Source organism: Rhinoraja longicauda, chromosome 38 (genome assembly GCF_053455715.1).
Source record: "Rhinoraja longicauda isolate Sanriku21f chromosome 38, sRhiLon1.1, whole genome shotgun sequence".
Taxonomy (NCBI): Eukaryota; Metazoa; Chordata; class Chondrichthyes; order Rajiformes; family Arhynchobatidae; genus Rhinoraja; species Rhinoraja longicauda.
Window position 1 is genome coordinate 11,586,881 of NC_135990.1, and position 17,871 is coordinate 11,604,751.

Genomic DNA, 17,871 nt, shown 5'->3' on the forward strand with positions numbered 1-17,871 from the left:
GAGAGCTGGGGGTTGGAGTCTTAGAACGAAGGATAGACCTGTTGGGACCAAGGAGAGGGGGAGAAGTCTCTTCACCAAGAATGAAAGATCATTGTAATTCTCTGCACCAGAGGGCTGTGGAGATCCTGTAACTGAGTTCATTCAGAACAATAGATTTCTGAATATCAAGAGAACCAAGAGATGTGGGAAGAGTGTAAGAAAATGGCTTTGTGATAGAAGATCAGCCAGAAAAGGTTCTGACTGTCTACCATATCTATGCCTCTCATATTTTGATATACTTCTATAAGTCTTCCCTTGACCTCTGATGTTCCGGAGAAAACAACCCAAGTCCCTCCAACCTCTCCCTGCAGCGGAAACGCTAACCCAGGCAACATTTCGTCGTGGTAAAGTTCCTGTACACCCTCTCCAAAGCCTCCACATCTTTCCTGTAATGTGGCAACCAGAACTGTCTATAAAGCTGCACCATGGATAAAAAAGTTTTGTTTATTATTGTTACGTGTACCAATAATGGTTGCATGCTACCCAATCAAAGAAAAGACTATACAGGAATATAATCAAGCCGTTCACAGAGCAAAGATTAAAGATGTATAGAAGTATATTAATTTATCAGAGGCATAGATGGGGGAGACAGTCAGAACCTTTTTCCACAGGATGGAAATGTTAACATCTAGAGACCTTAACTTGTAGGTGAGAGGGGCAAAGTTTAAAGGAGTTTTCTTTTACACAGAGTGGTGGGTGCCTGAAGTGCTGCCTTGGGTGGTGATGGGGGAACACAGATAAGCAGGGAATAGAGGGATATGGTTCATGTACAGACTGAGGTTAGTTTAATCTGGCATTATGTTCCCACAGACATTGTGGGCTCAAGGGCCTGTTCCTGTGCTGTACCATGTGAAGAAGGAATTTTATGGGAAACTTAATTACTTTGGGAGTGGTCAGAATGTGAAACTCGCTGTGTGGCAAGACTGAGGTGAATGATATAGTTGTGTTGAACCAGCAGGATAATTAGTCATGCAAGCAATAGTGGACCAAGTGGACCCGTTGGACCCAAATCTCTCCTGCATTGGTGCAGCACCCTCTCCTCCTTCCCTCTCCCTCCCCGTCCCCCCTCCCTCCCCGTCCCCCCTCCCTCCCCGTCCCTCCTCCCTCCCCGTCCCCCCCTCCCTCCCCTCCCCCCCTACACTATCCTACACACACTAGGGACAATTTTTACATTTACCAAGCCAATTAACCTACAAACCTGTACGTCTTTGGAGTGTGGGAGGAAACCGAAGATCTCGGAGAAAACTCACGCAGGTCACGGGGAGAACGTACAAACTCCGCACAGACAGCGCCCGTAGTCTGGATCGAACCCGGGTCTACGGCGCTGCATTCGCTGTAAAGTTGTGAATCTGTGGAATTCTCTGCCTCAGAAGGCAGTGGAGGCCAATTCTCTGAATGCATTCAAGAGAGAGCTAGATAGAGCTCTTAAGGATAGCGGAGTCAGGGGGTATGGGGAGAAGGCAGGAACGGGGTACTGATTGAGAATGATCAGCCATGATCACATTGAATGGCGGTGCTGGCTCAAAGGGCCGAATGGCCTCCTCCTGCACCTATTGTCTATTGTAAAGCAGCAACTCTATCGCTGCGCCACCTTAGTAGATCTTACTCTAGGACCTGAAAAAAAGGCCATCCGGCACCGTCTTAAAATAGAGGTGCTAGAACAGAGTTTTGCTTGGCAAACCGAGAGTTGTATTTGTTTACTTTTCTTAATTCTCAAAGCCCTCACTCCACCCCTTAGTAGGAAAGTGACTGAACATACAAGTCAGGAGTAGGAGTAGGCCACTCGTGGCAATAGATGAACTCCAGTTAGCCCATCGTTCCAGTCATAGAAATATAGGTGCAAGAATAGGCCATTTGGCCTTTCAAGCCATTCAATATGATCATGGCTGATTATCTAAAATCAGTACCCCTATCCTGCTTTTTCCCCATATCACTTGATTCCTTTAGGCCGCCTTCTTCTGTCGTATGTCTTGTAGACCTGCAGCTCCGTTGAGGCGAGCCAGGCCAACGTGTCATCGTCCAGGTCAATCAGACCTCGTTCACCATTCGGTGGGCGGTATTTGGGGCAACTGGTGACCATGTGCTCCACTGTCTGTGTTGGGTCCCCACACTCGCAGAAGGCACTGTCCACGAGACCCCACCTCTTCATCGCTACTCCATAGCGTCCGATGCCTGTCCTCAAGCGATTGAGGGTTATCCACTGCTTTTGGGGCAGGTCCTGGCCAGGGACGTCCATGGGCTCACCGATGTAGCGGTGTAGTCTAGATGGTTCCGCTGACTTCCACTGGTCTCTCCATCTCGTCTTGATCCAGGTGGCCTTGGAAGTGTCAACCGGTGTTGTACAGAGCAGCTCGTGGGCTTGCATGGCAAAGGGGCGCCGTGACTTGAGGCGCACATGTCGTGGTGTCTCTGTGACGATCTGATGGAGAAGGTGGAAATCACCGGTCTGTGCCTATCGAGAAAGGGCCAGCGTGGCTGCTTCTCGTCTGATGTTGGCCGGGGCGATGCCGGCAAGGACGGGCAGTTGGTTTACTGGGGTAGCTCGTAGGCATCCGGAGACGGTCCGTAGGGCGCTGTTGAGGGTAGCATCTAGCTTCTTAGCGTGAGGGCTACGGCACCAGACCGGGGCGCAGTACTCTGCGGCTGAGTACACCAGGGCCACTGTGGACATGCGCAGTGTCTTCGTCCTTTAGGCCGAGGAGCTAAATCTAACACTCTCTCTCTCTCTCCAGTCGCTCAACTGGAGCATTGTCTCCAGATCCATAACCAAGGTAAGATTAGTCCCATCAAATCTTTAAGGTGAAGCAATAATGATTTATTTTTAAACCACTTTCTCACTTTCAACAGTCAATGAAGAGGTATCCATGTCGACAGTGTGACCGTTCTTTCAACGCCACACACTGTCTGCGGCGACATGTTCGAGTGAATCACGACGGCGTCAAGAGAACCTACACCTGTTGGTAAGCATTGCATCAGACTGTGTGAATGCGCCAGACTTGCGTGATCAAATCACCAAGAGGGTCTCGACCCAAAACATCACCCATTCCTTCTCTCCAGAGATGCTACTTGTCCCACTGAGTTACTCCAGCTTTTTGTGTCTATCTTCGGTTTAAACCAGTTCCTTCTTACACGAGACAATTCTTTTCACTTAGACAATAGACAATGGGTGCAGGAGTAGGCCATTCAAGCCAGCACCACCATTCAATGTGATCATGGCTGATCATTCTCAATCAGTACCCTGTTCCTGCCTTCTCCCCATACCCCCTGACTCCGCTATCCTTAAGAGCTCTATCTAGCTCTCTCTTGAATGCATTCAGAGAATTGGCCTCCACTGCCTTCTGAGGCAGAGAATTCCACAGATCTACAACTCTCTGACAATAGACAATAGACAATAGGTGCAGGAGTAGGCCATTCAGCCCTTCGAGCCAGCACTGCCATTCAATGCGATCATGGCTGATCACTCTCAATCAGTACCCCGTTCCTGCCTTCTCCCCATACCCCCTCACTCCGCTATCCTTAAGAGCTCTATCCAGCTCTCTCTTGAAAGCATCCAACGAACTGGCCTCCACTGCCTTCTGAGGCAGAGAATTCCACACCTTCACCACTCTCTGACTGAAAAAGTTCTTCCTCATCTCCGTTCTAAATGGCCCACCCCTTATTCTTAAACTGTGGCCCCTTGTTCTGGACTCCCCCAACATTGGGAACATGTTTCCTGCCTCTAACGTGTCCAACCCCTTAATAATCTTATATGTTTCGATAAGATCCCCTCTCATCCTTCTAAACTCCAGTGTATACAAGCCTAGTCGCTCCAGTCTTTCAACATATGACAGTCCCGCCATTCCGGGAATTAACCTAGTAAACCTACGCTGCACGCCCTCAATAGCAAGAATATCCTTCCTCAAATTTGGAGACCAAAACTGCACACAGTACTCCAGGTGTGGTCTCACCAGGGCCCGGTACAACTGTAGAAGGACCTCTTTGCTCCTATACTCAACTCTTGTTATGAAGGCCAACATTCCATTGGCTTTCTTCACTGCCTGCTGTACCTGCATGCTTCCTTTCAGTGACTGATGCACTAGGACACCCAGATCTCGTTGTACGTCCCCTTTTCCTAACTTGACACCATTCAGATAATAATCTGCCTTCCTATTCTTACCACCAAAGTGGATAACCTCACACTTATCCACATTAAACTGCATTTGCCATGCATCTGCCCACTCACACAACCTGTCCAAGTCACCCTGCAACCTCATAGCATCTTCCTCACAGTTCACACTACCACCCAGCTTTGTTCATCTGCAAATTTGCTAATGGTACTTTTAATCCCTTCATCCAAGTCATTAATGTATATTGTAAATAGCTGCGGTCCCAGCACCAAGCCTTGCGGTACCCCACTAGTCACTGCCTGCCATTCTGAAAGGGACCCCACTCTTTGCTTTCTGTCTGCCAACCAATTTTCTATCCATGTCAGTACCCTACCCCCAATACCATGTGCTCTAATTTTGCCCAGTAATCTCTTATATGGGACCTTGTCGAAGGCTTTCTGAAAGTCGAGGTACACCACATCCACCGGCTCTCCCCTGTCAATTTTCCTAGTTACATTCTCAAAAAATTCCAGAAGATTAGTCAAGCATGATTTCCCCTTCGTAAATCCATGCTGACTCGGAACGATCCTGTTACTGCTATCCAAATGCTCGCAATTTCGTCTTTTATAATTAACTCCAGCATCTTCCCCACCACTGATATCAGACTAACTGGTCTATAATTTCCCGTTTACTCTCTCCCTCCTTTCTTAAAAAGTGGGATAACACTTGCAATTGCCCCTCCATTCACCTCAGACCCCTTAAATGCTAATAAATTGTAATATAGTCATTGGTAGCATCTTATTTCCTTAGTTTAGTTTTAGTTTAGTTCAGAGATATGTCGCAGAAACAGGCCCTTTCGGCCACCTAGTCCAAGATGACCACCCTTCACCCATACACGTCTGCCCTACATGCTAGGGACTATTTACAGAGGCCAATTAACCTACAAACCTACATGTCTTTAGAATGTGGGAGGAAAACGGAGCACCCGGAGAAAACTCATGCAGAAGAATGTACAGACAGCACCCGTAGTCAGGGTCGAACCCTGGTCTCTGGCACTGTAAGGCACCAACTCCACGGCTGCCTTTTCAGCACAATGCCCCAAATACAAATAAAAAGACCTCGTCCAAACACTTCTGATTGTGTCCTATTTATCTATCGCTGCAGTGTCTCCTGGTGTGGTTCAAATTAGAGAGCCATGCTGCATGGAAGGAGCCACTTCGGCCCATCTTGCCCGTGCCGACCAAGATATATAAACCTTTTAAAGCGAAAACATATTTTTTAAATCTGGAGGTTGTACCAGAAGCAGTGAACCAATACACAAGCAAAAAATGCACATGGCGAAATTATAATTCTCAAAATGCTCTGCTGGCTTGTGAGCATCTCAAAAGGGCAATGTCAGCTGTCTGAAGATCACCAGGGTGGAACTTTGCTTTTGCTTAAGCTGTACTGTGAAATATTCAAAACAACATCCAACTCTGCATCCAACACATCATCCTCCGACATTTCCATCACCTCCAACATGATTCCTCCACTAATCACGTCGTCACATCTTCCCATCTCCACCCTTTTCCGTCTTCTGCAGAGACCGTTCCCTCCACAAATCCTTGGTTCCGTCATCCCTTCCCACCTAAGCCACCTACTTCCCAGGCACTTTCCCCTGCAACCTCAGGAGATGAAACTCCAGGGAACGCAGCAGTCCTTCCAGGTGGGACAGAGGTTCACGTGCACCTCCTCCCACCTCATCTACTGCCACCTGTGTTCCCGGTGTAGCCTCCTGAGCATCGGCGAGACCAGGTGTAGACTCGGCGACTGTTTTTCGCTCAACACCTGCGCTTGGTCTGCCAATGCCTACTGGATCTCCCGGTTGCTAACCATGTTAACTCCCCTTCCCATTCCCATACCGACCTTTCTATCCTGGTTCTCTTCCATTGCCAGAGTAAGGCCATACACAAACTGGAGGAACAGCACCTGTTATTCCATTTATTAACCCTATTTTCCCCCCACCCCTTCCCTGTGCCCCACCTTGACTCGCATCTGTTTCTCCCCCCTCCCTCCCTTTCACCTACATTCCTTCCTCTAGCTTCACAATTCACAACTCTTCAATCCTTTTGTCGCGCACCTTCTGTCTTTTCATTTGTCCAACCATCTGCCAATCAACCCGTTCACCCCTTCACCTGTGAGCACCTGCCATGATTTGTACCGTTCCTCCTCTCTTCCGGCTTTCTTTTCCCCCCTCTCCACAATCATTCCTAAGAAGGGTACTGACCCAAATAGTCACGTATCCATGTCCTCCAGAGACGTTGCCTGACTTGCTGAGTTACCCCAGCATTGTTGTGTCTGTTTTTTACAAAAGTAGTTCCCATTGCTGAACACCAGAGAGATCTCCTTGCTGCGTGCTACAGGGAAAAGCACAGCAAGGTTGTCCACTACCCCCTCCTCCCAGTGGCCTGGAAGCTGCTTCTCAAAACGCACGCAGTCTAAAGAAGGGTTCCGACCAGAAATATCACCCATCCTTTTTCTCCAGAGATAGCTGCCTGGCCCGCAGAGTTACTCCAGCATTTTGTGTCTTATCAAAGGCAGGACTAAGCCTGGAGAGTGATAGGTGGATACAGGTGTTTGGGGGGGGGGGGGGGGTTGACAGGCAGATGGTTGGACAAAGGCCAGAGATGAAAAGACAGAAGCTTTTGTAAACCAGCTTTGCTGTTCCTTGTTTTTAAGACCAATATGTATTCAAGTTCAGGGTTTTGCTCCTAACTATTAAGAAAACATCTAACCTACACCGAACAGCCAAAACATTATGACCACTGACAGGTAAGGTGAATAACATTGATCATCTTGTTACAGTGGCACCTGTCAAGGGGTGGGATATATTAGGCAGCAAGTGACCAGTCAGTTCTTGAAGTTGACGTGTTGGATGCAGGAGAAATGGGCAGGAGTAAAGACCTGAGCGACTTTGACAAGGGCCAAATTGTTATGGCCAGACGACTGGGTCAGAGCATCTCTGAAACGGCAAGGCTTGTGGGGTGCTCCTGGTCAGCAGTGGTGAGTACCCACCGACAGTGGTCCGAGGAGGGACAAACCACAAACCGGCGACAGGGTGTTGTGCGCCTAAGGCTCATCGATGCACGAGGGCAACGAAGGCTATCCCGTCTGGTCCGAACCGACAGAAGGTCGACTGTGGCACGTCACAGAAAATGTTAATGGTGGTCACGGGAGGAATGTGTCACGATACACAGTGCATCGCACCCTGCTGCGTATGGGGCTGCACACGGAGGACCAACAGCATATTAGGCAGGTGGTCATAATGTTTTGGCTGATCGGTGTATATTGGAGCAGTGATAAAGAGCACTTACCACAAGCACAATTTAGTTATTGAATTTGAATATGAAGTAAGAAAATGTCTCAAACTGATAATAATGTCAGAAATGTTTCAGAAATGATGTTTTATAGAGGAGCAGGAATAGCAGTCAGGCTGTCATTAAGTTAAATTGCATAGCTCCAACCTCTTTTCTTGTTATCCTCACAAAACCGCACTTTCCCTGAGAGTTTTATACCATATGTAACATTCAAGCTTGCTGAGGTTTTGAAGATGACTTATGACAAGATTGAGCAAATAGGTAAACCTCAACTTCCTCTCCTGCACAGTAGGAGATGAGACTTTGTGTCAGTTGGTAGAAGCAACCAGTATAGCAGTAACAAACTTTCACAGTTCTGCATCTTGTACAGATAGGGATCTCAGTAAATTCTGTGAACTGATTGTCACTCTGAAAAAGTCATGGAGGATTTAAAAGAAATGTAATGTACTCGAGTCATCAATTATCATTTGAGATGCAGAGGCAGTGATGTGAAGCAGTGAACTGTTTTTAGAAAAATCCTGATATTAATTGGGATAAACACAAAATGCTGGAGTAACTCAGCGGGAACATCTCGAGGTAGAAGGAATGGGTGACGTTTCGGGTCGAGACCTTCTTCAGACTGAGAGTCGGGAGAGAGGGAGACACAGAGATAAGGAAGGGTAAGGTGTGAAAACAAGACATCAAAAGAAATGCGGGTCGAAGGAACATGTAGAATAGATCTTTGTTAGCTGGAAGCTGACAACTAAGCAAACAGAGATAAAATGTAATTGGGTCCTCGACTCCGTCCAAGGACCCCGACAGTCATTTCAGGTGAGGCAGAGGTTTGCTTGCACCTCCAACCTCATCTACTGTATCCGCTGTTCCAGGTGTGGACTCCTGTATATCGGCGAGACCAAGCACAGGCTCGGCGATCGTTTCGCTGAACACCTCTGCTCAGTCCGCCTAAACCTACCTGATCTCCCAGTTGCTAAACACTTTTAACTCCCCCTCCCATTCCCACACTGACCTTTCTGTCCTGGGCCTCCTCCATTGTCAAATTGGAGGAACAGCACCTCATATTTCGCTTGGGGAACTTACACCCCAGCAGTATGAACATTGACTTCCCTATCATCAAGTAACCCTTGCTTTCCTTCTCTCTCCATCCCCTCCCCCTTCCTAGTTCTCCGACCAGTTTTAGTGTCTCTGATTACATTTTATCTCTGTTTACCTTCTCCCAACTAACAATGATCTATTCTACATTTTCCTTGATTCCCATTCCCTTTGTCCTGTTTTTACACCTTACACTTCCTTATCTATACACTTCCTTATCTATGTACCTTCCACTCCCCTAACATCTGTCTGGAGAAGGGTCTCGACCTGAAACGTCACCCATTCCTTCTCTCCAGAGATGCTGCCTGTCCCGCTGAGTTACTCCAGCATTTTGTGTCTATCTTCAATTTAAATCAGCATCTGCAGTTCTTTCCTACACATCAATATTCGTACTGCTGGGGGTGTAAGCTGCCGGTTCCGTAATACATACAGTAGTTCAAGTCAGATTGAAACTGATAAAAATCTGCATGAAACTGCAGGCTATGCACAAATAACATTCTGGTAATTACGCTATCAAAATTTTAATTGTTCAGTTCTAAGAAACAATTGCGATGATTTGGAGTATTTGAAAGAAAATATAATATGGCTGAATCATCAACTTATTCAACACAACTTAAATATTTGAAAGGTGGTATTTTTTCCCATTTCTTTCATGATGCTTTAACCAAAAGCAGTTAATTTGCAAGTGGACTGTGCAGTTTTAAGACACCAGCAATTGGGCATGACCCTTCCAGCAATAATGACCTGTCTTAATATGGCTCCTTCAACATGATATTCCAGGTACTTCAGAGGGGTGTTGTCCAGCAAACTTAGATGCTGCCGTTAATGATGTCTTAGGCCGGATAACCAAGTGGTTTTCAAACAGATCACCATAGGGCCTTGACTACTGAAAGATGTAGGTCTAGGGGAGATTAGATTCAAAGAAGATGAAGGGCAAGGAGGGATCTAAAAATGAGAATATGATCAAGGAGTTCCGCACAAGGAGACGGTATAAGTCTGCAAATTTGGTTAATCACTGAACAAAACCGTTTGAAACAGGACATGAACGGTAGCATTTTGGGTGACTTCAAGTTCACAAAGGTTCACAAAGTGGCTCCATCCTCACCTTTGTTGTCCCAAGCTGTCCACTCCAGCACATGCCCAGCTGAAGGCTATAAGCAAGCTGAGACAAGGACAGAGTGGGGCATTGCTGTAAGATAAAATCAGGTAGATTTGGCAGAGAAATTATAAATACAGCCAAAACTCAACAAAGTATGCAGGAAGGAACTGCAGGTGCTGGTTTATACTGTAGATGAACACAAAGTGCTGGAGTAACTCAGGAAGTGTCCATGAGCTGGTGCCTGGCCTCAGCCTGGTAGAGGTCAGCTCGCCAGAGTACCACGGCACCTCCATTGTCGGCGGGTTTGGTGATAGTCGGGATTGATGCAAAGGGAGTGGAGGGCTGAAGATGCTGCCTGACCCGCAGAATTACTCCAAAATTCAACCACGGGTCAATACAACTCCAACCTTCACACAACAGATTCAGTGTTAAACATGTCAGGGAGAAAGTGTGGAGCTTGGCTAGGGAACGGAGATTAGGGTGGAGTCTGAGGATTTGGCAATAGTTGTTTGGAAGACCAAGTGGTGTGTTCCCTTTATTTGTGCCTGGGCCAAAACCTACTTGTCGGCATTTTGTTCATGAGTGTGAGATCAAGCTTGGAGCTTCCCAGATCTGACGTGGGTACACACACTCATAATATTGTGCACATTCATGCAACGGTGTAGATTGATCTAGAGCAACAATGCGGGTGTGCCAAACAAAAGTGGCTTTGGGAAAAGAGAGGTGCTTTGCCACCTAGTGGCGAATCCTGTAATTTTTAGCAATCAATTATTCTAGTTCAAAGATTTATGTTCAGATTTCGGATTCGTTTATTGCCAGTGTCCAATGAAATTTTGTTCACATGAAGCTTGTGGAGAAAACCGTATACAAACAGTGCCCTCCATAATGTTTGGGACAAAGACCCATTGTTTATTTATTTGCCTCTATACTCCACAAGGTGAGATTTGTAATAGAAAAAATCACATGTGGTTAAAGTGAACATTGTCAGATATTAATAAAGGCCATTTTTAAACATTTTAGTTTCACCATGTAGAAATTACAGCAGTGTTTATTCATAGTCTCCCCATTTCAGGGCACCATAATGTTTGGGACACAGCAATGTCATGTAAATGAAAGTAGTCATGTTTAGTATTTTTATGCATATTCTTTGCATGCAATGACTGCTTGAAGTCTGCGATTCATGGACATCACCAGTTGCTGGGTGTCTTCTCTGGTGATGCTCTGCCAGGCCTGTATTGCAGCCATCTTTAGCTTGTGCTTGTTTTGGGGGCTAGTCCCCTTCAGTTTTCTCTTCAGCATATAAAAGGCATGCTCAATTGGGTTCAGATCGGGTGATTGACTTGGCCACTCAAGAATTTACCATTTTTTAGCTTTACAAAATTCCTTTGTTGCTTTAGCAGAATATTTGGGATCATCGTCTTGCTGTAGAATGAACTGCCAGCCAGTGAGTTTTGAGGCATTTGTTTGAACTTGAGCAGATAGGATGTGTCTATACACTTCAGAATTCATTATGCTACTACCATCAGCTGTTGTAGTACCTTTAGCAGCCATACATGCCCAGGCCAAAACACCCCCACCACCGTGTTTCACAGATGTGGTGGTATGCTTTGGATCTTGGGCAGTTCCTTCTCTCCTCCATACTTTGCTCTTGCCATCACTCTGATATAAGTTCATCTCATCTATTCGCAAGACCTTTTTCGAGAACTGTGGTTGCTCTTTTAAGTACTTCTTGGCAAACTGTAACCTGGCCATCCTATTTTTGCAGCTAACCAGTGGTTTGCATCTTGCAGTGTAGCCTCTGTATTTCTGTTCATGAAGTCTTCTGTGGACAGTGATCATTGACAAATCCACACCTGACTCCTGAAGAATGTTTCTGACGTGTCGGACAGGTGTTTGGGGATTTTTCTTTATTATAGAGAGAATTCTTCTGTCATCAGCTGTGGAGGTCTTCCTTGGCCTGCCAGTCCCTTTGTGATTAGTAAGCTCACCAGTGCTCCCTTTCTTCTTAATGATGTTCCAAACAGTTGATTTTGGTAAGCCTAAGGTTTGGCTGATGTCTCTAACAGTTTTATTCTTGTTTCTCAGTCTCATAATGGCTTCTTTGACTTTCATTGGCACAACTTTGGTCCTTATGTTGATAAACAGCAATAAAAGTTTCCAAAGGTGATGGAAAGACTGGAGGAAAGACTTGGTGCTGAGAGCTCTCTTTTACCTGCATTAAGGAGGCAATTAAACACACCTGAACACCTGTGAAGCCATGTGTCCCAAACATTTTGATGCCCTGAAATGGGGGGACTATGTATAAACACAGTTTTAATTTCTACATGGTGAAACTAAAATGTATAAAAATACCCTTTAATAAAATCTGACAATGTGCACTTTAACCACATGTGATTTTTTTCTATTACAAATCTCAAATTGTGGAGTACGGTGTCAAATATATAAATGATGGGTCTTTCTCCCAAACATTTTGGAGGGCACTGCATATTGAAGGCAAAAACAATATTGAATGCAAAATAGCAGAAGGTGGTAGGATTGTAGTGCAAAAAAAAGTACAATAACAGAACAACCAAATGTGGTAGAGTTAATAGACAATAGGTGCAGGAGGAGGCCATTCGGCCCTTCGAGCCAGCACCGCCATTCAATGTGATCATGGCTGATCATTCTCAATTAGTACCCCGTTCCTGCCTTCTCCCCATACCCCCTGACTCCACTAACCTTAGGAGCTCTATCTAACTCTCTCTAGAATGCATTCAGAGAATTGGCCTCCACTGCCTTCTCAGGCAGAGAATTCCACAGATTCACAACTCTGACTGAAAATGTTTTTCCGCATCTCCGTTCTAAATGGCCTACCCCTTATTCTTAAACTGTGGCCCCTGGTTCTGGACTCCCCCAACATTGGGAACATGTTTCCTGCCTCTAACTTGTCCAACCCCTTAATAATCTTATACGTTTCGATAAGATCTCCTCTCATCCTTCCAAATTCCAGTGTATACAAGCCTAGTCGCTCCAGTCTTTCAACATATGACACTCCCGCCATTCCGGGAATTAACCGAGTAAACCTACACTGCACGCCCTCAATAGCAAGAATATCCTTCCTCAAATTTGGAGACCAAAACTGCATACAGTACTCCAGGTGCGATCTCACTGGGGCCCTGTACAACTGCAGAAGGACCTCTTTGCTCCTATACTCAACTCCTCTTGTTATGAAGACCAACATTCCATTGGCTTTCTTCGCTGCCTGCTGTACCTGCATGCTTCCTTTCAGTAACTGATGCACTAGGACACCCAGATCTCGTTGTACGTCCCTTTTTCCTAACGACGCCATTCAGATAATACTCTGCCTTCCTATTCTTACCACCAAAGTGGATAACCTCACACTTATCCACATTAAACTGCATCTGCCATGCATCCGCCCACTCACACAACCTGTCCAAGTCACCCTGCAACCTCATAGCATCTTCCTCACAGTTCACACTACCACCCAGCTTTGTATCATCTGCAAATTTGCTAATGGCACTTTTAATCCCTTCATCCAAGTCTTTAATGTATATTGTAAATAGCTGCGGTCCCAGCACCGAGCCTTGCGGTACACCACTAATTACTGCCTGCCATTCTGAAAGGGACCCATTTATCCCCACTCTTTGCTTTCTGTCTGTCAACCAATTTTCTATCCATATCAGTACCCTACCTCCAATACCATGTGCTCTAATTTTGCCCACTAATCTCCTATGTGTAACCTTGTCAAAGGCTTTCTGAAAGTCAAGGTACACCACATCCACCGGCTCTCCCCTGTCAATTTTCCTAGTTACATTCTCAAACAATTCCAGAAGATTAGTCAAGGATGATTCCATGCTGACTCGGAATGTTCCTGTTACTACTATCCAAATGGTCCGCAATTTCGTCTTTTATAATTGACTCCAGCATCTTCCCCACCACTGATGTCAGACTAACTGGTCTATAATTTCCTGTTTTCTCTCTCCCTCCTTTCTTAAAAAGTGGGACAACATTAGCTACCCTCCAATCCACAGGAACTGATCCTGAATCTATAGAACATTGGAAAATGATCACCAATGCGTCCACAATTTCTAGCGCCACCTCCTTAAGTACTCTGGGATGCAGGCCCTGGGGATTTATCAGCCTTCAGTCCCATCAGTCTACCCAACACCATTTCTTGCCTAATGTGGATTTCCTTCAGTTCCTCCATCACCCTAGGATCTCTGGCCACTAGAACATCTGGGAGATTGCTTGTATCTTCCTTAGTGAAGACAGATCCAAAGTACCGGTTCAACTCGTCTGCCATTTCCTTGTTCCCCATAATAAATTCCCCCGCTTCTGTCTTCAAGGGACCCACATTTGCCTTGACTATTTTTTTCCTCTTTACATACCTAAAAAAGCTTTTACTATCCTCCTTTATATTATTGGCTAGTTTACCCTCGTACCTCATCTTTTCTCCCCGTATTGCCTTCTTAGTCATCTTCTGTTGCTCTTTAAAAGAGGCCCAATCCTCTGGCTTCCCACTCTTCTTTGATTTGTTGTACTGCTTCTCTTTGTTGCTTTGTTGTACTTCTTCTCTTAAGAGTCAGCATCTCTGGGAAGGGTGTATTTGAGAGATGATTGGTGCAGGAGTGTGATTGCAATGAGGAAGAAACTGTACTTCCCTACTTTATATGTAATAAATCAATGTTTGGAGGCATGGAGTCATACAGCGTGAAATTTGTCCTTTGGCCCTACACTGACCAAGATGCCCCTTCTACACTAGTCCCACCTGCCCCTGCTTGGCTCATTTCCCTTCATATCCTGTCCTATCCATAAATATTTACTTTTGTCTGGACGTTGCTGCGGAGTGCTACCAACATTTCTCAATCAAAGTGTCACCAGGAACAAGATTCCCCTGCGAGTATGCAAATATAAAATGTGCTGATCTTTTCAGGCAATGCTGATTGAACCGGTTTGGTATCCACACATCTGTTTGCTTCGATGCCATTTTGGCGCAAAAGATTCCAGTATTACCAGCTAAGCTGTGAAACTGTTTTTCAATGTGTAAAAGACACCTCGCCCATCTATAAAATAAGGCAGGTTTAATTTTGTTTCCTAGAAGAGGCAATCAATCATTTATATCACAGTACCTTAATTGGTACACGTGACAATAAAAGACCTTTGAAACCTCTGAAATAGCTGGAGTAACTCAGTGGGACAGACGGCATCTCTGGAGAGAAGGAACGGGTGACGTTTCGGGTCGAGACCCTTCTTCAGACCTTTCACCCATTCCTTCTGGCCAGAGATGCTGCCTGTGGCGCAGTGTTGCTCCAGCTTTTTGTGTCTATCTACTGTATATACCATCTACATACTGCACTGCAGTTGCTCTTTTAACTGCTCTGGCAGCAACTCACAAACTGCATTCTCTACTATTAAGGAGGATAGGAGCAGTAGATACATCGGAACACCACCACTTGCAGGTCTCCCTCCAAGCCTCACACCATCCTGATCTGGAAATGTATTGCTGGTACTTCATTGCTGAGCCTAAACCCTAGAACTCCCTCCCCAACAGCAGTGTGGCAGTACCTTCACTTAGTGGCCCACGAAGCAGATGGCCACCGTTTTCTTTAGGTGGACAATAAAAGTGCAAAATGAACCAGGACAGGCAATAAATGCCTTGATCCTGAAAATGAAAACTTTACAAATACAATTTGTATTGCTCCACGCAGAGGGATCTCCTTGCTGTGTGCGACAAGATACATCACCACGAGGTTGTCCTCTACTTTCTTTTCCCAGTGACTGGGCAACTGCTTTCCAAATCACACTCAGTCAGAAGGAGGATTCCAACACAAAATGTCACCCATCCTTTTTTTCTCCAGAGATGCTGAATTACTCCAGCACTGTCCCAAACCACACCATTGGTCCCATCCATGAACAAGAAGCCACTGCCCAGAAAATATCCTCTTGAAAATGGAGCAGCAGATATTCTTTATCAATTGTATTTTTTAAACCTCTTTGTGCTCAGCTAAAGGAAGAAACTTATCCATTAAAAAACTTTTGAACTAATCTGTTACAATACAATACAATATATCTTTATTGTCATTGTACAGGGGTACAACGAGATTGGGAATACGCCTCCCATACGATGCAATAAATTAATTAGCAAGTCAGTATTCATTTAAACAACCCAATGAAACAAATTAGAACAGTTTTAAAACAGAATAAAGTGCAAGTAGGTCTGTGCCGGTTCACTGTGCAATGTGACCATCCGGCTCAGCAGGACCGGTTCATAGCAGCTATGGCCCTGGGGATGAAGCTGTTCCTGAGTCTGGAGGTGCGGGCGTAGAAGGCCTTGTATAGTCTTCAAGGCCTTATCGTCTTCAAGGCCTTGTATCGTAGAAGGCCTTGATTGCAGTGGTTATCTTCCCATTTAACAAGTAGATAAACTCTACTGGCGTGACATATATAGAAACATATAAAATAGGTGCTGGAGTAGATCATTCGACCCTTCGAGCCAGCACCACCATTCAATATGATCATGGCTGATCATCTAAAATCAGTACCCCGTTCCTGCTTTCTCCGTTAGCCCTAAGAGCAACATCTAACTCTCTCTTGAAAACATCGAGTAAATTGCCCTCCAATGCCTTCTGTGGCAGAGAATTCCACAGATACTCCAGCGCTTTGTGTCTAACTTGGACTCCAAGGTCCCTCTGCACATCAATGCTGTCGAGGGTCTTGCCATTAACTGTATTACTCCTTACATTCAACCTCCCAAACTGCACCACCTCAGACTTGCTGGGGTTAAACACCATCTGCTGTTTCTCCGCCCATTTCTGCAGCTGGTCTATATCCTGCTGTATCTTCTGGCATCATTCCACACTGTCTGCAACTGTTCCAATTGTGGTGTCATCAGCAAACTTACTCACCGACCCATCCACATTTATGTGTAGGAAGGAACTGCAGATGTTGGTTAAAACAGAAGATAGACACAAAATACTGGGGCAACTCAGCGGGCCAGGCAGCATCTCTGGAGAGAAGGAATGGGCTGAACTGTTTACACGGGCATCGCCTTTTGGTATTTCACGGATTTTGTATCATTTCCAGGTACTGCACAGATGAAAAGCACTTTTTTGCCAAGCGCTTCATGCTGGAAAAACACATCAACCTAATGCATGGGATCCGAAACCCAGACTTCAGCCAGATGCCGAAAGCTGCACACACAAACTCAGATGCCAAAGTGGTGAGACTTCCTTCCTCTTGTGTTATTTTACAATGGGCATCAAAGGTAATCCTGGAGCTAACTACACCTGCATCTCAGGGCGCCACGGTGGCGCAGCGGTAGAGTTGCTGCCTTACAGCGAATGTAGCGCCGGTGACTCAGGTTTGATCCTGACTACGGGTGCTGTCTGTACGGAGTTTGTACGTTCTCCCCGTGACCTGCGTGGGTTTTCTCCGAGATCTTCGGTTTCCTCCCACACTCCAAAGACGTACAGGTTTGTAGGTTAATTGGCTTGGTAATGTAAAAATTGTCCCTAGTGGGTGTAGGATAGTGTTGATGTGCGTGGATCGCTGGGCGGCGCGGACCCGGTGGGCCAAACGGCCTATTTCTGCGCTGTATCTCTAAATCTAAAAAAAATCTAAAAATGAAGGGCAGCACGGTGGTGCAGAGGTGGAGTTGCTGCCTCACAGCGCCGGAGACCCGGGTTGAATCTTGTGCTTATCTGTGCAGAGTTTGTGCATTCTCCCCATGACCTGCAGATGACCTCTCGGGTCCACCGTTTCCTCCCACGCTCCAAAGACGTACAGATAAGTAGGTTAATTGGCTTGGTGTCATTATAAATTGTCCTTGGGGTGTGTAGGAGAGTGTTAATGTGCGGGGGTCACTGGTCGGTGCAAACTAGGTGGGCCGAAGGGCCTGTTTCCGCACTTTATCTCTAAACTAAACATAAACGAACCTGCAGCCGTTTAAAGACACTTCTCTAAAGTAGACAGGAGCAGACAATAAAGGATAGCTGGATTGGTGGTGCCAAAATTACAATATATATTGGGTATAGAATATAATAAAGAATATAATGAACTCCAGAATATAATAAAGGGGCACACTGTGGCGCAGCTGGTAGATTTGCTCACAGCGCCAGAGACCCAGGTTTGCTCCTGACCTTGAGTGCTCTGTGTGTGGAGTTTGCACGTTCTCCCAGCGACCGTGTGGGTTTCCTCCTGGTGT

General features: G+C 45.8%; 1 protein-coding gene across 2 annotated transcripts in view; it reads left to right on the forward strand.

Moving 5' to 3' along the window:
* Positions 1-17,871, forward strand: part of znf592 (zinc finger protein 592) — a 150,074-nt gene that overhangs the window by 122,452 nt on the left and 9,751 nt on the right. For both annotated transcript variants that reach the window (XM_078429703.1, XM_078429704.1), the window contains exons 8-9: positions 2,887-2,999; positions 16,752-16,887. In XM_078429703.1, coding sequence (XP_078285829.1) covers positions 2,887-2,999; positions 16,752-16,887 — 249 coding nt within the window. The remainder of the gene's footprint in view (positions 1-2,886; positions 3,000-16,751; positions 16,888-17,871) is intronic.